General features: G+C 46.2%; 1 protein-coding gene across 5 annotated transcripts in view; it reads left to right on the top strand.

Moving 5' to 3' along the window:
• MYRIP (myosin VIIA and Rab interacting protein) overlaps nt 1-17,661 on the top strand; it is a 371,862-nt gene that overhangs the window by 310,762 nt on the left and 43,439 nt on the right. For all 5 annotated transcript variants that reach the window (XM_053903956.1, XM_053903959.1, XM_053903955.1 and 2 more), the window contains one exon: nt 10,882-11,121. In XM_053903956.1, the coding sequence (XP_053759931.1) occupies nt 10,882-11,121 (240 nt within the window). The remainder of the gene's footprint in view (nt 1-10,881; nt 11,122-17,661) is intronic.

Raw genomic sequence — 17,661 nt, 5'->3', positions numbered from 1 at the left:
GACTGCTGAGCACATTCTCTGACCTCTGGAACCCCAACCCCTGATGTCCACGGATGGGATGAAATCCATGCGGTTGGATCACTTTCCCTCCAAAGCCCTGCAACAGGTATTTCACCATCTCTAGCCTTGGAGTGAATAGACGCCTGAAGACATCCTAATTTTTCCTTTATGTGTAACGATTTTCTCTTCTCTTAGACCTTTGTTTGGTTCGCCGTTATCTTTAAAGAGCAAACAGTTTGCCAGAACGGTAGTGTCTACTCATTTCATGCTGTTGCACATAATACAAAGACCTTTTTTCCTACACACTTAAGTATTGTTCCAACTCTAGTGTTTTCTTCTGCCATTTTGATTCTTACTTCTTCCAGCTCACCTGTAGTTCTTATGCTGAATCTTGATTCTCTATCTTCCATGTCTGCAGCCCTCTCTTATTGTTTTCCCCTTCTCTTATTGATCTTTTTCTCAGCCTCTAGAATACCTTCCCAAGTTTGTCCTCCCCGTCACTCATTTGTGTTCCCAGGGTTAATTCAGCTATTACCATTGTCAGATATGAGTTCTAATCCTGCTGCCATGCCTGCAGTCTTTCGGGATTCTTTTGCATCAGCAGTCTCCCCATTTTATCTCATGCTACTGCCTTGCCTTTTAGTCTGGGTGCTTAGCCCTCATAACTTTCTATACCTCTTCATTGAGACTCTGTATTATTATGCCCTAATGAAAATGCAAAACCACCATCAGACATGGTGCCCTACTTGTTAGTGAAATTTACGTGATGCCTCTGAGCTAGCTTTTGTTTCCTTTGCTCTGCAGTATTTTTCCATAAGTTCCATGTTAACGTGTTTCTGTTAGTCATCGCTAAATGAGAATAATGCTGTCTCCACTGCATTGTTTACCAGTATCTAACATGCTCAAACCATTTCCCCTCTGCTAGCTTAAGATACAAGCTTTCTCCTACTCGCATTGTCTTGCTTTATGTTTCTTTGGACAAATGGCTAAGAACCTACAATATGTATATGTATGTTGAATGAATGAACGAATGAATGAATGGAAAAGAACAAAAATCATTCTATGTTTCTACATGGTTTTATAGTCTCTGCCCCTGGTGCTTTATATTTCATGACCATACCTCCTAGGAGGCAACATGGTACCATGGTGAGCTCTTTCCTCCACCCACTTGAATGTTTGAAGAAGATACTTCCTAAGTAGCTATAAAACAAGGAGGAAGTAAAAGGACTAGGAGTAGGGCTTATCTCTGGATGTTTCAAATGGCCAATACCACAACAGCTTGGATAATGTGCTTTTGTTTGTCTGGTGTTGTGTTTTGTTTTGTTTTGTTTTGTTTTGTTTTATTGTGAGCATTTATCTTATACTCTGAACCAGGAGGAGGTACTCTTTGGTAGGAGGGCAACCAATTATCCTGACCACTGAAGAGAGGGAGAGAGTGGACAGGCCTCCGCAAACATTTTTTTTTCTGTCCAGTTCATTTCCCTGGGCTTTGTACTTAGTGAAAATTGTTCCCATCCATTTACCAGTAATGAGCCGACTTCCATTCCTTTTTCGTTACATAAGTTTTCACCTTTATCTGCATCTTCCCACACAGTTCTGGTGGAAAATTTGGAGAAGCTGTAGAATGATGTTTGCCAGATGCCATTTTAAAATGGAAACCTGCTAGTTAATTTTTCATTGATGGAGACGTCAGGATTGCAGGGGCTGCTGTTTTCAGTTTCCTCTGAGGTTTCACGTTTTGTTGTACTCATTAGTGAACCTTGTTTCCTTGGGAGAAATTTGCCCCCTTGTCTAGCGTGCTAGGTCCCAGTTATTCTCAAAAGACATTTTAAGAATCTCGCCACATTGAGAAGCTAGTAATCCTTTATAACTAAGAATCTGTAAATATTCCTTTATTTTTGCGTGTTTATGCCTTGCTACGGAGAGAATTTAAAGTGGTTTCTATAAATGTAAACAGAAGAGAATAAAATGAAAATATAAGAAAAGTAGGACAAAGGGGAAATCAGGATAGGAAAAATAAATGAAGCTAGGAGTCATGTTAGTTCCCAATACGGATGCAGTGAGGTTCCTAATCACAGGCTAACAGTACCAAAAATTTGGCTCTGAGCTTTCCAGAAGACAATAGGAAGAGAATGATGCGAGCAGCTTGCTGAGTCAGGGAAACCATATTAGAACAGTAAATCCATTCCTTAAAGCGGGCTGCTCCTGGAGCTGAGATCCATGAGAAATTTATCCCATGGGTCCTCATGGAGAGAAGGCAGGATGTATCACCCTTTGCTATAAATGCCTCCAAACAAGCACACACATTGGAGGCTGCTCCTCACAGTGTCCCTCAGCGTGAACCAGTATATCACCGAGGGCACAGTTCCATCAAGTCAGTCTATCAGGGGCCAAATACACCAACCTCTGCTGGTCCAGGTTGTTCGGGATTCAGTTCGGGATATGTGGAGGAGTGGATGGCTGCCCCCGCCCCAAGCCCTGGTTCGTGAGCGTTGTTAAGTTCCGAATTCAAGGGGGTGCTCTCTGACAAGTGCTAGCAAGACCCACGGGTATTGGGGGTAGTGTGACGCCCCCCGCATCCCGAGAACACCGAGGCACCCAACAGGTGCACCTCCCTCTGAGGTGTGCCAAGAGAATATCCCCCAAGCAGGCCCTTCAGTCTACTCCAGTTGAATTTGAATTGCCTCCAGTACACAGACCAAAGGGTGGTAATCCCCACACCCTGCCCCCAATTCTTCACCTCCAATTGTCTTTTTTTTTTAATATTTTATTTATTTTTTTAAAGTAGGCTCCACACCCGATGTGGGGCTCAAACTCAACCCCACGATCAAGAGTCGCACGCTCTACCAACCAAGCCAGCCAGGCGCCCCTTCGCCATTGATTTTCAGACTTTTTTAGGCACGGAACTTTGCCTGAAATGCAAACTTAAGGAGAAGACAATATATAATATAACTGAAAGCAGAACAGCTCTGAGACAGGGCTGGCCTCTGCCCTTGTCCCTTACTCCCACCTACACAACAGCCTAAGCAAAAACAAATAATAACCTGGAAACAGTTCCGAACGGGGGTGACCAATACCCCCCTCAACAGGAGCAAAATCTTCAGTATCTGGCAAATGATTCCCCTTGAACATGAGGACTGCTGGGTGTGCCCTCCAAGGTAACCTCCCTGCAGAGAACAGGTCTAGAAAACAAGGAGAGACACTTGCTGAATAATGGTGATTCTTAAATATGTTTGTGTCATAGGCCCTATTGAGAACCTGATGAACACAGACGCCTCTCCCCAGTGTGTGTTACATGGGGCAGCGGAGGGCTAAAGGGGGTGGGGGGCGGTGGCGCATAAACACAGTCACTCAAAGGTTTACATCCAATGTCAAGGAGTTTGGGGAGCAGGAGCTTCCCTGAGGCTCCACAGACTCTGGGTGAGAAGTCCTGCTGTGGAGGATTTTTAATCAGGAGTCATTAGATGCTAAGAATCATCCACCAAAAATGATGACATTAGGTTTGCAATAAGTTAAAATGTAGTCTTTATTTGGGGCAGATATTAAATACCAGGGCTAATTATGAGTTAAGACCTTTACTTCTTTGTGGCAATCCAACCATGCTAACTTTTCCGCGGAGGAAAATGTTGGCCTCTCTATTCCAAATGGCTTGGACTTGAACCTAGCTCACTCAACATCATTAGCAAGTCTTAGAAACCAGTGAAAAGAAGGGGATCTGGAACATGCCTCAGTCCCTGTACCCCAATCCCTGCCCTGAATGTCCTCACTTTTAGGAGACTCTTCCTAACCATTCTGACTCTCGTGCTGGCATTAAGGTCCAAGTCTAAATGGCCATCAGAATCCAAAGGTCACAGAACTTAGAGACTCCCCTCAATTGCAATGGAGAGTCAGAGAAAAAAAAAAAAGATGAAATCCACTGTTAATGATGCTTTATTCCTAACAGATTTCTCTACAAAGCAATAGACCAATTGTGGTCAGTATGAAAAAATACACAAATGATTGTGTCTCAAATGCCCGTCCCTCGAGTAAATACTGACCCGAGAAGCCCAGGCGAGTGATTTTCTAGCTGTTTTATATGGAACTGCCATCATTCTGGCCCTTTCAACAAACAGCATGGTCTAATTCCGTCAGAGAGGAGATTATAAAGAGAGGGAACACAGACGAGCAGAAGAGCCCATCAGTCAGGGAATGATTTTCTGTTCTGGGAGAGGGAGATGTGCCCCAGATTAGATTCAGGTTTTGTTCATTTGGTTTTTTGTTTTTGTTTTTTAATTTTTTTAATGTTTATTTTTAAGAGAGAGACAGAGAGTGAGAGGGTGGAAGGGCAGAGAGAGAGAGGGAGACACAGAATCTGAAGCAGGATCCAGGCTCCGAGCTGTCAGCACAGAGCCTGACGCGGGGCTCGAACCCACCAACCCACCATCAGGAGATCATGACCTGAACCAAAGTCAGATGCTTAACCGACTGAGCCACCCAGGCGCCCCTTGTTCGTTCGTTTTTAAATCAATTTTATAATATGAAAGACTCAGAAAACAGCCTGGGATCCATACAGGACAACGGACCTGTAATTGTAAAAGCTAAAATTAAGCCTTTCAGATCAGTATGTAGGTGCTAAGTTTTCACAGCCTCCTTCACCAAATGCATCCGCAGCAGCTGGGGCTGGCATCTGCCTTCCATACAGTTCCACCGGCCAAGCCCAGGTCCTTCCATGTGAAGGGGTTCTCACAGAGGCAGGAAGAAATAGATGATCGTATTCAATTTGATAGGATTCCAGGTGATGTGTTCCCATTTTAACCATGATAGTTGGCCAGGGATTTGGTGTGTAGCTGTGTGACTGTTCTTATCACACCAGTTACAAGAAAAATAAGTGCCTTGATCACCAGGGCACAGCCTGTGAGCAAAACTGGTTTTAGGTTAGTGGCAGTACGTCGAGAGAGGACAGACCTCTGCCTTAAGGCACCAGAGATGGAAATCGTCCGAGTCCTCAGAAGAAACAGGCCGACGGTAGAGCCAGCCAGCGCAGGCTCATTCTCTCTTCTCTGGCTTCTGGAACAACTCTGCCAGGGCATCTGCAAGGAAAACTACGTGCATTCACCACGCATGGTAGTCCCAGGGCGGGTGCACCTGTAAGCCAGGCCCCTTCTCTGAAGTTCACTGAAATACCTAAAAGCAAGCCGCAGAACTGCTTTTTTAGGTCAGGTTCAGTATTTTTCATCAGCAGGAACAGAGAGAACCACGAGAACCCGGGATATAGTCAACGAAGGCTGATACCTAACATGTGAAAGTAATCCTTTAGCCGGGTTTTTTTCAAAGGTGGAGAAAATGCTAAGCCTCCCACCTCTCCCTCAAATGACCTGGAAGATGAAAGACGGGCTTTGTGAAAAAGCGTTCCTGGGACCGGGGTTGCTCAGTCTAGAAGACATTGACATTGCTTCCCTTCAAACATGTGGAGAATTTTGATAAGGACGATGGAGAGGCGTAATAGGAGAAAAACTGCTTTAAATTAAAGCAGGCAGAATTTCAGGGTGCATAAAGACAGATCACAAGGGTGAGTGGAGGTAAGAACACTTTATCCTCTAAGGAAATCTGAAGGTAGGCATCTCCAGAAAGCTTCCAGAGAAAGTATCTTCTCCCCCATTTACACTTGTGCTTCATGAAAGAGATTAAATCCTTTGCCTGTCGGGTTCTGTCCCTATTCTGTGGTTCTGCCGTCTTTCTCTAATGAGCGTGGCTTCATCCGGAGCATCTGGCCTTGTCTTGGAAAAATGGCAAGAGCGTGGCCTGCAGGGTCAGGCTGTCTGGTCACATGACCTCCGACAGCCTGCTCAACCTCAGGGCCCTCGTGGATACGCAGGGAATCGTCAGGACACGTGAGTGAGACCCCGCGTGTCCTGTGCCCAGCTCCCTGCTCACCCACGCTAACGTGCACAGCCACAGCTGTCCAGTTCCGGCCCCCCACTCTCACATCCCCATCACTTTCTTACTTAGCCGGGGTCTCCGGGTTCCACGTGCTAAATTGAAGTGTGCAAGGAAAAGGTGACCTTGTGTCCTTCTGTAACTGCCTTAGCCTTCCTTCTCTGCCTCCCCACGCTGTATAGCCAACGACGTAAACTAGCCAATCCAAGAACACCTTGCCTCTTGTGATTGCTCTCTTTAAAACTGTCTTTCCTGGGGCCCCTGGGTGGCTCAGTTGGTTAAGCGTCCAACTCTTGATTTCAAATCAGGTCATGATCTCACAGTTCATGAGATCAAGCCCCTTACCAGGCTCTGCACTGAGCATGGAGCCTACTTGGGATTCTCTCTCTCTCTCTCTCTCTCTCTCTCTCTCTCTCCCTCTCTGCCCCTCCTCCACTCTCTAAATAAATAAATAAATAAATAAATAAAATGGTCTTTCCTCTTCTAGGTAGATAATCAGTCCTCCAACCCCTCCACTCTCTCCACTTTTGCCATCTTGGGGCACCTGTGGGGGAGCTTCTGTGTCCTTGTGGCTGTATGGCCATCTTAGAGTTCAGCAGGGTCCTCTGGGTCCTTGCATGTCTCTTCAGTGAGGGGGTCCCTGTTCACGAAGTCATTCCCACCCCACTGGCGTCCTAAGGCTTGAGAACCGGTGGTCTGTTCCCTGTGTGCCTGGTCAGAACCCAGTATCTCTCCCTCGGGCCGCCCCCCCCTCCCCCGTGGCCGTCACTGTCATCACCCTTGGGACCCGGCTGTCCAGCCCCAAGTCAGCCGCTTCCTTCCCACCTGAGGAAACGCTACTAAGCTCACCTTCCGGCACCACCAATGATCTTCTGCCAGCCGGCTCCTGGATGCTCTCTGCACCACACAGGAGCTCGGGGAGACCAGGAGCCCCTTCAGGTCCCTCTGAGGCCCTTCCTCTGGGTCTGATTCAACCCTGGCACAGCAGCCCCAAATTAATACGGTCCAAAGGGTGAGAGGCCACAGGCAGCCTGTGAGGCTCCTTCTCCCTGGCCCCCAACTGAGGAGCAAGCAAAATCCAGCATTTGAACTTTAGGGAACTTGAGTCTCTAGAAGCCTCTTCTCTCTTTCCATAAAATCTGGCTTTCTACATTATCACCATGTCAAAGAGGTGGTGGAGTGAGCTGATCCATGATCCTTCCATTCTGGATCTACACTCTTCTCCCCTGGGTAAAATGCTTAGGCTTGGCTAAGAAAAAGGAGGTGCGAAGGAGCGTTGTTTTAATGGCAACTGAAAAACATTAGTTTCTTATTTTCAAAGTAATGTCATCCCATTATACATACCAATGCCGACCTATAAAGTGGAGTGGGCGGGATTGAGAAAAAGCACCAGTGGAAGGCAATTATGATTTTTAACTGATTCTATAAAATGTCTTATGCCCAGATACGCATATTGCTATGTTATCCAGCTTGCCCTTCAGGAATTCCATTCTATGATTATTTTATTTTTCGAGTCGCCAAAGTTTCTTAGAATTCTCCACTGTCTTCATAATGCTCCTGGTAATCTGTTTGAGTCACCGTCCAACATTTTCATTTTCAAGGTCCCTTTGAGGTACAAGAATATAGTCTTCAGGCTGGACATTCTGCAGCCCTTCTCATCTTCTCTAAACCTTCTGTCCAGGTTCCCAACAGACTCTGGAAACCGACTACACTTCTCCCCCTTCCTTTGATTTCAACTGGAAGTTTGCTATTTCATATTCGAGTAACGTGTATCTGTCTACTGTTGTCTTATCAGGAAGTAGGATTATTTATTCTTTTCCTTGTTTCTTAGTCTTTTGGGGCCATGGATGCCAGTGAAAATCTGATGAAGGCCGGTAACCCTCTCCCTAGAAAATTGTGCATGGAAACTGAAGTGTGAAAACAGTATCAGGGATCCCCAGAGGCCAACCACAGACCCGTGTTAGCTGAGACCTCCAACTTAACATCTATTGTTCCAGCTCTCATGGAGACTGACATTAAAATCAATACATGGGGGAAACCTGTAAGTTTATAACAGAGCAGGGATGATTCGATCCTTTGTAGACTGAAAACACAGACCCATTTTTCTTTAGAGATGTAACTATTTGTTGACGCACTTAATATTACGTAAATATTACAGGGCCAAATATTACTTAAGTTAGTTTTGAAGCTCTCGTGGCTTTTGATAATGATGCTTTCATCTACGTTCATGGTACTACATCTCCTGATGTCAGATCCCTGTGCGTACGACTACAGTGTTTATTGAACTCTGGGACCATCGTGTATCATTAATACAATTCTCAACACTCAAATAACACTGGACATATATCCCGATAATCTCTAGGACTTTATCCTTTAAGATTCTACTCAGCTATCACCGATTCCTCTTTCTTTCCTGACAACATCCATCCGACGAACTAGGCGAGGGCTCCCCCTGAGTCTCATCAAATGCTCACGTGTGTGTGTGGTACCCCATGTGTCAAGATGACGTCCCTCCACCACCAGAGAATTTCCCCAGAGCGGCATGGTTTTCACTCCCACCTGTGGGCTCCAGTGGCCAGCACGGGCCCAGCACATAGTAGGCATTCGGAATGCGTTTGCTGAATGTAGACTGAATCACCATTGACCAAGTCTTCAAAGGTTCCGGTGAGGTAAAGACATAAGCCAAAGCTAAAGAAAAGCAAACCGAAGTTAAGACGAATTGCTATGTGTGTTAAATCTGTTGAGTGAGCTGAAAAGAGGTTGCTGGATGTGGATTTGTGGCCAGTTGCTGACTTCCAGGCTAGTGTGGTATACACCACAAGGCAGCAGCGAAACTCTCTGGTAGACAAGCTCAGCTCCTTGGGCTCATCCTTCACCCTCTGCAGTCTGACCCAGGCCCATTTTCTCCTCCCTCCCAACCCCCGCCCCCCCACTCTCCCATTTCTGAGCCTTAGTCCTCCAGCTACACCAAGCAATCTCATGCTCCCTGGGTCTTACTGGCCCTGCTGCTTCCTCATCAAGAATGTCTGACCCGACATCTGCATATTAAAATTTTCCTCATCTTTCAAGAACCTACCCAGAGGCCATTCTCCCCATTGAGCTTCCCTGTATCCCCAGACAAAAGAATTCCTCCTTCTCAAGCACGCTGGGAGTACTGGTCACCTCCCATGAGGCCAGTTCATCACGGATTCTTGCTCAGGACCAGAAAAACAATCATTTCCAGTGGACTTTGTTTCTTTTATCGATCCAGTCAGGGGCTCTTTATTTTCCTTTCTATGTCATCCGTTTGCTCCTACTCCCCTTTATATAGACTGCTGCCTTTAGCATCCGTCCAGTTACAACTGTGTCAAGTAAATTTGATGTGCAAACGTCACAAAGAATGAAAGAATCTGTCACACGTTTTTTTTAGCAGAACAGGACGGTCCCAATTCTTGCTATAATATGGTATATGATGAAGCCCTTCCTGTTGAATGGCCAACTGAATGAAAATACCGTATTTCCTTGTGTCCTTATAAATGCATTATTTACTGATCAGATTCTTTAGTCTGAGGAAATTCACCTTGAGGCACTATCATCTGAAGACTCTTGGGCTGAGCTTTTACTCATACAGGCAACTTACCATCATCGTTAGCTCTGAAGAGCCGCTCTCCTTCTCTTTGAATTCATCCTCTGAGTCATCTCATCGTCATGAAATGTTGTTCTCTGTCACTTTCCTTCTCTTTGCAGTTATGAAAAATTTTGAATTCTCAACTGTATGCAGTGAGCTAAAAGCAGAGTCAAAACGCCGATGATTTATTTCGTTACTGAATCATCCTTCCAGGCAATTCCATTCTTCTGTTGTATTATTTTGGTGTCTGTTAGCATAATTGGGCATAATTGATGAGTAATGATGGAAGATAATTCCCAGGACGATGAAAGAGCAAAATATTTCGAAAGATAGGAAAAAGAAGATCACAAAGATCCCGTCATGTACCATAGATTGATGAAAGGGTCCAACGAACCCACGTAGTGATTACAAAATAGAATGAGTCTTATTTTATTTTTTAAAAAATCAGTAAATTTTCTCTTTGTTCTTAAGAAAGCCTTCAAGAAAGAATAAAAACAATAAAACGTCAAGCCTTATAAATAGACAGAGCAACTCAAAGAGGAATTAAAGAACTGAAGTCTGGTCTAATGGACCCCAATGGTTTGCTGAGGGTTATCTTGTTAAAATTCCATGCACATCTGTCCACCTTAAGGCCAAGGCCAGAGGGAGAGTCACAGTCTCCCTGTCTTCAGGGATCTACTCCCAGAAGCAGCTTAGGAGATACCCACCAAGTGGACAGTAGGAGCCAAAGGTATCATTATTAAGCTGGGACTGTAATTATCAAAGGAAGGTCACACAGTATTGCTTACCTACCTACAAGGACCTCACACCATCTCAAAATCTTTGCCCTTTGCCCAGAATGCTGTCCTTCCCTGTCTCCCTTTTAGCTCGGTAACTGCTGCACTTTGTATGGCCATTTCCATGAGAAAGCTTCTTCCATTTTCCAGCCCTCAAGTGCCCCTTAGGGGGGCCTTCAGAGCATCCTTCCCCACCCCCTTCTCGGTGCTTACCACCAGGACAGTTAGCACCTGAGGTTTTAGTGTGTCCCTTCCACAAGGGGGTCGCCAACCAGGTGTCTCAGCCTCCTCCTACTCAGCTGCCTCGGTGGGCGCCCCGTAAGCATCTTGTGAGCGAAAAAACGCTGAATTTGAACACGTTTCTGAGCACAGGCGCTCACCTGCATGGTCGCTTTAACGAAGCATTAAGGTGCATGTATTTGAGAAAGTAAAAGTGGAAAGTAAAAGGCCATCTGTAGAGCAAGCAGGTCAGGTAAGAGAGCTTGATTTTCCTGGACAGTCCCTTCCCCGGGGGGTGATGGGGAACGAGCACCAGGACTCTGGCAGAGGAGTCCTCAGCTCCTGATTCTGACTTGCATTTAGGCATCCGGTGATTTGTCGGAGACCGACACCAGCAACGACGCCAGGCACCCTCGGAGCCGGGCGGCCGCCACGGAAGAGAAACTGAGAAACAGGCTGTACGAGTTAGCAATGAAAGTGAGCGAGAAGGAGACCTCTTCGGGGGACGATCAGGAGTCGGAGCCCAAGACGGAGTCTCAGAACCCCAAGGAGAGTCTGTCCTCTGAAGACAACAGCCAGGGCGTCCAGGAAGAGCTCAAGAAGGTAAGCACCGTGAAGCCACCGGTGGACAGCTTGTTTTGTGTGGCCGGGGTGCGGGGAAAGTTCTATATTTGTGCCGAAGTGTCCTGTGCCCCCAAAGAGCTGTCTTTCAAATGCCTATCCTGTGCACAGGGGAGACCCCAGAAACCCCAGTTGTTTAGCACTGAGTAGTTCAAGCAGGCAAAGGGCCCCGTGTGGCCCAGGCCTCCCGAGCCCTGTTTCCTCCTCCTGCTGTCCTTCACCAGACAGCCCTTTACTTTCGAGACTATAATTTTTTTTTTAATTTTTTTAACATTTCTTTTTGAGAGACAGAGTGTGAGCAGGGGCCTCTCACTCACAGAGAGAGAGGGCGACACAGAATCCAAAGCAGGCTCCAGGTTCTGAGTTTTCAGCACAGACAACCCCACCCCAACCCAACCCCACCCCACCTCGAGCACCTACGGACATTGCTTGAAAAACACAGCAGGAAGGACCCCTGGCAGAAAGGGGGTCCCAGACCCCCTGCCCCCCAGTCAGTGCTCCACCCCCTGTCCTTCCCTCTACAGCTCCTCAAAGCACATCCGTGCTAGACTTGGCCACATTAGAGTCGGGATAAGGCTGCTTCCAATGGAAGAGGAAGAAGCTAACATTTGCTGAGGGTCTCCTATGTGCCTGGTGCTTTGCTTATGTTCGTTCGTTCATTTCATAAAAACCCTCTGAAGACGTACAGGAGGAAACAGGCTGAGGCCCACAGCTAGTAAGTTTCAGAGCTGGGGCCGCTTCACAAACCTGCTTGGCCTTAAATCACAGGCTCCTTCCCTTACAGCAAGCTGCTTCTTCTGTAACTCAGATAAGATCTCGCCTAGAAACACTTAGATTTCTTTGCGCTTGTGGTCAGGTTTTTCCCCCTATTCTGAGAGTACGTTACATAGGCTAAAAAGTTACCGGTAGCCCATGTGAATGGGGGAAGAAGCCCTCTTCATCTGCTCTGTAGGCAGGCTGTTGGATCCAAGCTCCGTAGTACAGATGGGTGCCATGGGGGAGCCAGGCCAAGCCAGGAATGACCGCAGATGGTCAAGAGCAGGCCCAGAGGGCTGTGGGGACCATCTCCCATCGCTGAGCCGCCGAACCCTCCGACGTCTCAGACTCTGCCTTTCACTCATTCCCACCCCACCCTCCATAACCTTTGAGTCCTTATACTCGTAAATCTATCAGGTCATCTGCCTGTGGACAGTGCGCACATCTTTCCACTGGCCTGCCCGTGGGCTGGAGCATGGAGCTTGGCCCTCGCAGGCAGCCCCTCCCAGGGATGTGGGCTCCAACCCATTGCTTCCTCAATGGTAGTGGGCTTTGCTTCTCCCCGTTACTTGAACCAATACCCCATTACTGTCATCATTTGTCTGCCAGAACTAAGAGCCAGAGGGTAACTGAAGAACATCACATTATTTCTTACAATGGCTCTACATCCTACTGGCTTTGCTGCCTGATGGTCACAAGGCTCCAAAAACTCCCGCTGTTCTGGCATTCCAGACCCTGATGAGTCATGCACTCCCGCCCGCCACCCCACCCCTCCATTAGCCAGCAGGCGTCACCTTCTGGAGGCACAGCCACCAATCTGCACGGGGTTCTCCTGGGCAGAGAGTGAACAGGGGAAGGAGGAGCCAGTGGGCAAAAATCTTAGCTCCCCTATCCTTCCCCATGCCTCGCTGAGCAAGAAATGAGGAGAGTTGTTGAAAACGCTAGCTTTTATTCAAGCTCCCAAATACGTCCATTTCTCGAAATTTAAGTCTTTCCCCAGCCTATCGTGAATCAGTGCATGAAAATATCAATCAGATCTGTTGTATGCAAAAATCCACATAAGCAAACAAAAACAGATAATTAGCACATATCAGGCAGAGGGCTACTCTGGGATGGGAAAACAAATACAGGTTTCTATCTTCAATATTATTTAGAAGCAGAAAGATACAGGGATAGGCTTCGCAATTAGACTGAGTTTGAATACCAACCATGCAATTTGCAAACTCTGTGAACTGTGGTTAATATCCTAACTCGCCGCCAGTGCTTTGAACAAGCTGGTGCACCCTACCCCCAGGCTGCTCCCCCCTGTCCCTCCAGGCCCTGCGTTGTACTCCAGTCCTTTCTGCACTCAGCAGCCGGAACTGCCTTCCAGTCCCTGAGCTTTGCTCCCAACACCACTGACAGGCTCACACCTGTCTTGTTTTTCAGTTCATCCCTGGGACCCATCCCAGGGCTTCATTGTTGATTAGATAAACACATCTTGGCCTCATCTGTAAAATGAGGATAATCATACCCACTAATAGAGTTGTAAGGGTTGAGTTATACAGCATTGGGTTTAGCACATTAGCAGGAGGCCAGCAAATATCATATCCCCTGGAACAACCTCCAGGAAAATAAACTTCACTGCTGTGAGATAACATCCGTCTGCTGGGACTGAAGGAACAGCTCTGCACCTGGTTGCAGTCAGCACCTGGTATGTCAAGCCTAGGTCTGTAACCACCTTTGGGGCTTTGTCATGCGACGTAGAATGTAAGTGGAAAGGCAGGGCATCAGACAACCCCAGGTTCCCATCTTTAGGATCAGAATAACTGGGACTATCTCTGGGACACCTGGGTGACTCAGTAGGTTAAGCATCCGACTCTTGATTTCAGCTCAGGTCATAATCTCGTGGTTTGTAAGTTCTATCCCCGCATCGGGCTCTGTGCTGACATTGCACAGCCCGCTTGAGATTCTCTCTCTCTTTCTGTCTCTGCCCCTTCTCTGCCTGCACTCTGTCTGTCTCAAAATAAATAAACCTAAAAAAAGAGAGAGAATAACCGTGACCTTGGCACAGCATGGTTTGGGAGTGGAACTCACTAAAGTGACTATTTCGGAAGCTGCCGGTGCTCCCCGAATCTTCTTACTGTGGCAGTGCCCCCTGGCCCAAAGTCCAACTGCCTGCGGACACCTGACGTGGCAGGAGCCCCTCTTCCTGCACAGAAGGCAGGCTGGGAGCGAGAAGAAAGTAAATGCTCTCCAGCTATTTGGCCCCCACTGGCATGATGATTCTGGGGCAGAGCTACACTGACTCCCCGAGCCTCCCCGGCACGCTGAGCTCTGGGCACCCACGCTGATGAGCCGTCCCCATTGACTCCCTTCCCATCCCTGCCCCACTTCCCCCTCCTCCACCACTACTTCCCCAGGATCACCTCCCGAATGAACTAAATCCCTATCTCAGATCGGCTTCTGGGTGAAACCAGACTAGGCCAGTAACCAAACAGGAGAAATGTAGGGTCCCCAATTGGCGAGTACTCCAGGGTTGTGACCGTACGTCGGTGTTCACACATAGGCAGTGAGGAAATCCAGATGCCCGATTGGCTGCTAATGGCCTCTGCCTTACTAAGAGGAGCCTTGCCTCACACAGAGAGAGCTTTGCTCAGGCCCTACTGTCCCCAGCCTCCACCACTGGCCCTGCTCCCCAGGAGCCAAAGCAGAGGAATGTGCCTGTTCCCGTAGACACATGACATCAGTGGCTGTTTAGTGTCCTTAGTATGATGACCCATGTGGGAACTGGGACTTCAGAATCTTATCCAACAGCAGAAGAACCATTTCAGAAACATTCTTTATCTTTCTTTTTTTAAATGTTTGTTTATTTTTGAGAGAGAGAGAAAGGGGAGAGGGCAGAGAGAGGGAGACACAGAATCCGAAGCAGGCTCCAGGCTCTGGGCTGTCAGCACAGAGCCCAACACAGGGCTCAGACTCACGAACCATGAGATCATGACCTAAGCCGAAGTTGGATGCTTAACTGACTGGGCCACCTAGGTGCCCCTGAAACATGCTTTACCTTGATGGGAGTCAGCCCTTTGCTGTAGGCAAACTTGTCATATAGGTGACACTTGGGGGATAGTCAGCACCATCTGCATTTTAACCAACTGTAGAACAAGTCTGTGGAGCTTGGGGCAAGCCCAGAAACCTCTTGGGAACCGGATTCCCAAAGAGTCGTTCTTTCCTTAAGTCATCGTATTCCGTCAAACCTCAGTGGTCAGTCCTACAAACCCTGTGATCCTTCGAGCCCAGGAGTGAGCACTTACTTCTCCTCTACCACTGGGCAGGTGGTCATGCCGATGGTTCTGGCAGAAAAGTCATGGACAAAGCGGCTCTTACAACTGTCTGCTTCTAGGTATGCAAGCGCAGCATTCCTGAAAGAAGGAGCGAAAGAATGGCTAAGAACTCCTGGCCTGAGTTTGGAGACTACTTTCAGGGGCTGGATCTCCTGTAAGCCCCCTAATCTTTCCAGGCTTGGAGCAGTGGTCCCCAATGTCCCTTCAGGCTCCAAAGTCCCATGGTTCTAGATATGTAACAGATTAGATGGATTTTTGTTTCCTGACATAAGTATCATTTATGACACTGTTTATATGACAAAAGATGTCCATGGAATGTTGAGTGTCTGTTGAAGGCCCAAATTAGTAAATTCTTACATTATAAGCAAATGTTTGTATATCCAGGCTCCTAAAAGCATTTTATTTAAAGTGGCTTTGTTTATTATTATTATAAGTGGCTGGATCATTGTGCTTTGCTTTCCAACGGAGTCACAGACTTGCACATATCACCCATATTTATAGTTTCTTGAAACAATTTTCATTAAAGTATTAAGACTTCCCTGAACTATTAAATGACTTTCTCCCCAAACAAGAGACAAATTTGTGTATCTCCTGGCTGTTCCCCATTTACTAACCTCAAGGGACAGAAAAACACAATCCTGGTCAATGATCAAGGAGACCGATCTACTAACTGTTCCAGAAAACCTAGAGCCTAGGGTTTCTAAAGTTTAATGTGCTTGTGAAAAACTTTTCGTTGATATCAGTGTTGACATAAAGGCAAGTTTGTCCACATGTGTCATACCCCATAAAATAACTCGCCATTCACATAAGGATCCAATGTCTTTCATCCAAGGTCATATTCTATTTGAGAAGAATGTCTTCATCTTCAGTTGGTGCCAGAGAGAATGTAGTGTTAGATACTGACTTGTATCTTACAAGTGACTCATCTCAGTAGGCCTGTGCCTGTTGAAAAATTAGAGCCTCTTTTCTAACTTTCCATTTAACCGTTGGGGTGGCGGGGAGAAGCTTTAGCCATCCTCTGAGAACTACAGCTCTTATCCACGGTGCTTGAACAGGTGAGGAGGCTCCATACCACTCAGGATGTCATTGGCGTCACTGATTCCCACAACCGTATCCTGTGTGTGTATGGGGAGGGGCCTGGCTGCCTGCCTGGGAAGAGTTCCAGGTTCTCTCCTGGATCACTGGGGTTGCAGCAGAACACCATCTTCCCTTGGCAGAAGATGAACTGACTAGAGAAAGATTGTCCAGAACTCCAGTGCAAAGATTCCTTAACGTCTCTGTGAAATGCAGGTGTTATCTGAAAGGCCAGGAAAAACTGAGGTTGCCTCAGCGACAGCAATAGAATGGGACATAGGACAGATGTGGTTGGAAGAGAGAAAGGCAGAGTTGCCCTAGAAGGTCGCAAATAGGAAAGCACTGGTTCAGAGTTCTTGGCCCACAAAAGCTCAAAAGTAGGATCCCCTGGGGAAATGGGACCACAGAAGGTAAGAAGGGAGAGAGACCAAAGAACATACTGTGTGCAGGCAGCTCCCCAGAATAAGTAGGAGTGTGCTCGTGGAAAACACTTCTGGGTGGAGAGAATATAAGACCAAAAGAAAGAAATATATACCAGTCTGATCTACAAACACAAATACCAAAATCCTAAATAATTAGCAAACTAAATGTTGTAATATTCGAATTGCATGCCCACACAACTAACACATTTATTCTCAGGATGAAAAACTGGAGGCAATAGCAGGACACCCCACTGTTTTAATAAATTGCTTAGTAAATACTGTTTTTTTAAAAACACACGATAATCCCAACTGATGCCAAAATGGCCCTTGGAAATATTCAACACATATTCCATTAAAAGAAAAAAAAACTCCCAATGAAATAGATAATTCTAATGAACGATATTCATCTCAAAGCACCTAGGGAGTTTTTCCTGAATGAGAACTCGTTGTAAATATCAAAAATGTCTTGAATATTATAATATTTCATTATTGATCAAATCCATATATGATGAGTCATGAAGGCAAATGATTTTGCATAAATGCTTATCTTGTTAATCAAAAGAGCATGTACATGCATTTGAAAAATAAGTATGTGTGGCTTTAAGATTTATGTAAAATTATAGGTGAATAATTTGATATTTGTAATGATTTTTTAAATATTGAGTATTTTAAGAGAAGTAAGTGAGCAAAACGGACCAGACAGAAGAAATTGGCAAAGTGGTCAAAGAACTATCATCAAAAAGAAGATAGTCCCCATGATCTTGCCAATAAAATCCATTAATCGTTCATGGTACCAATTACTCCCATATGATTTAGCATTAAAAAATTAAAGGTATACAAGTCCACTTTATTTATTTAAAAACTTTGAGTCCAACCCAAAAATCACGTACCACCAAAAATTTGCGTACTATCTCACTGGTTGATAAATATTCAAAAATTCTTAATATGTT

Source organism: Panthera pardus, unplaced genomic scaffold (genome assembly GCF_024362965.1).
Source record: "Panthera pardus isolate Hobbes unplaced genomic scaffold, ASM2436296v1 HiC_scaffold_16, whole genome shotgun sequence".
In the NCBI taxonomy this organism is placed as follows: domain Eukaryota; kingdom Metazoa; phylum Chordata; class Mammalia; order Carnivora; family Felidae; genus Panthera; species Panthera pardus.
The sequence above is the reverse complement of the archived record's forward strand: the minus strand, read 5'-3'. Positions and strand labels throughout refer to the sequence as shown.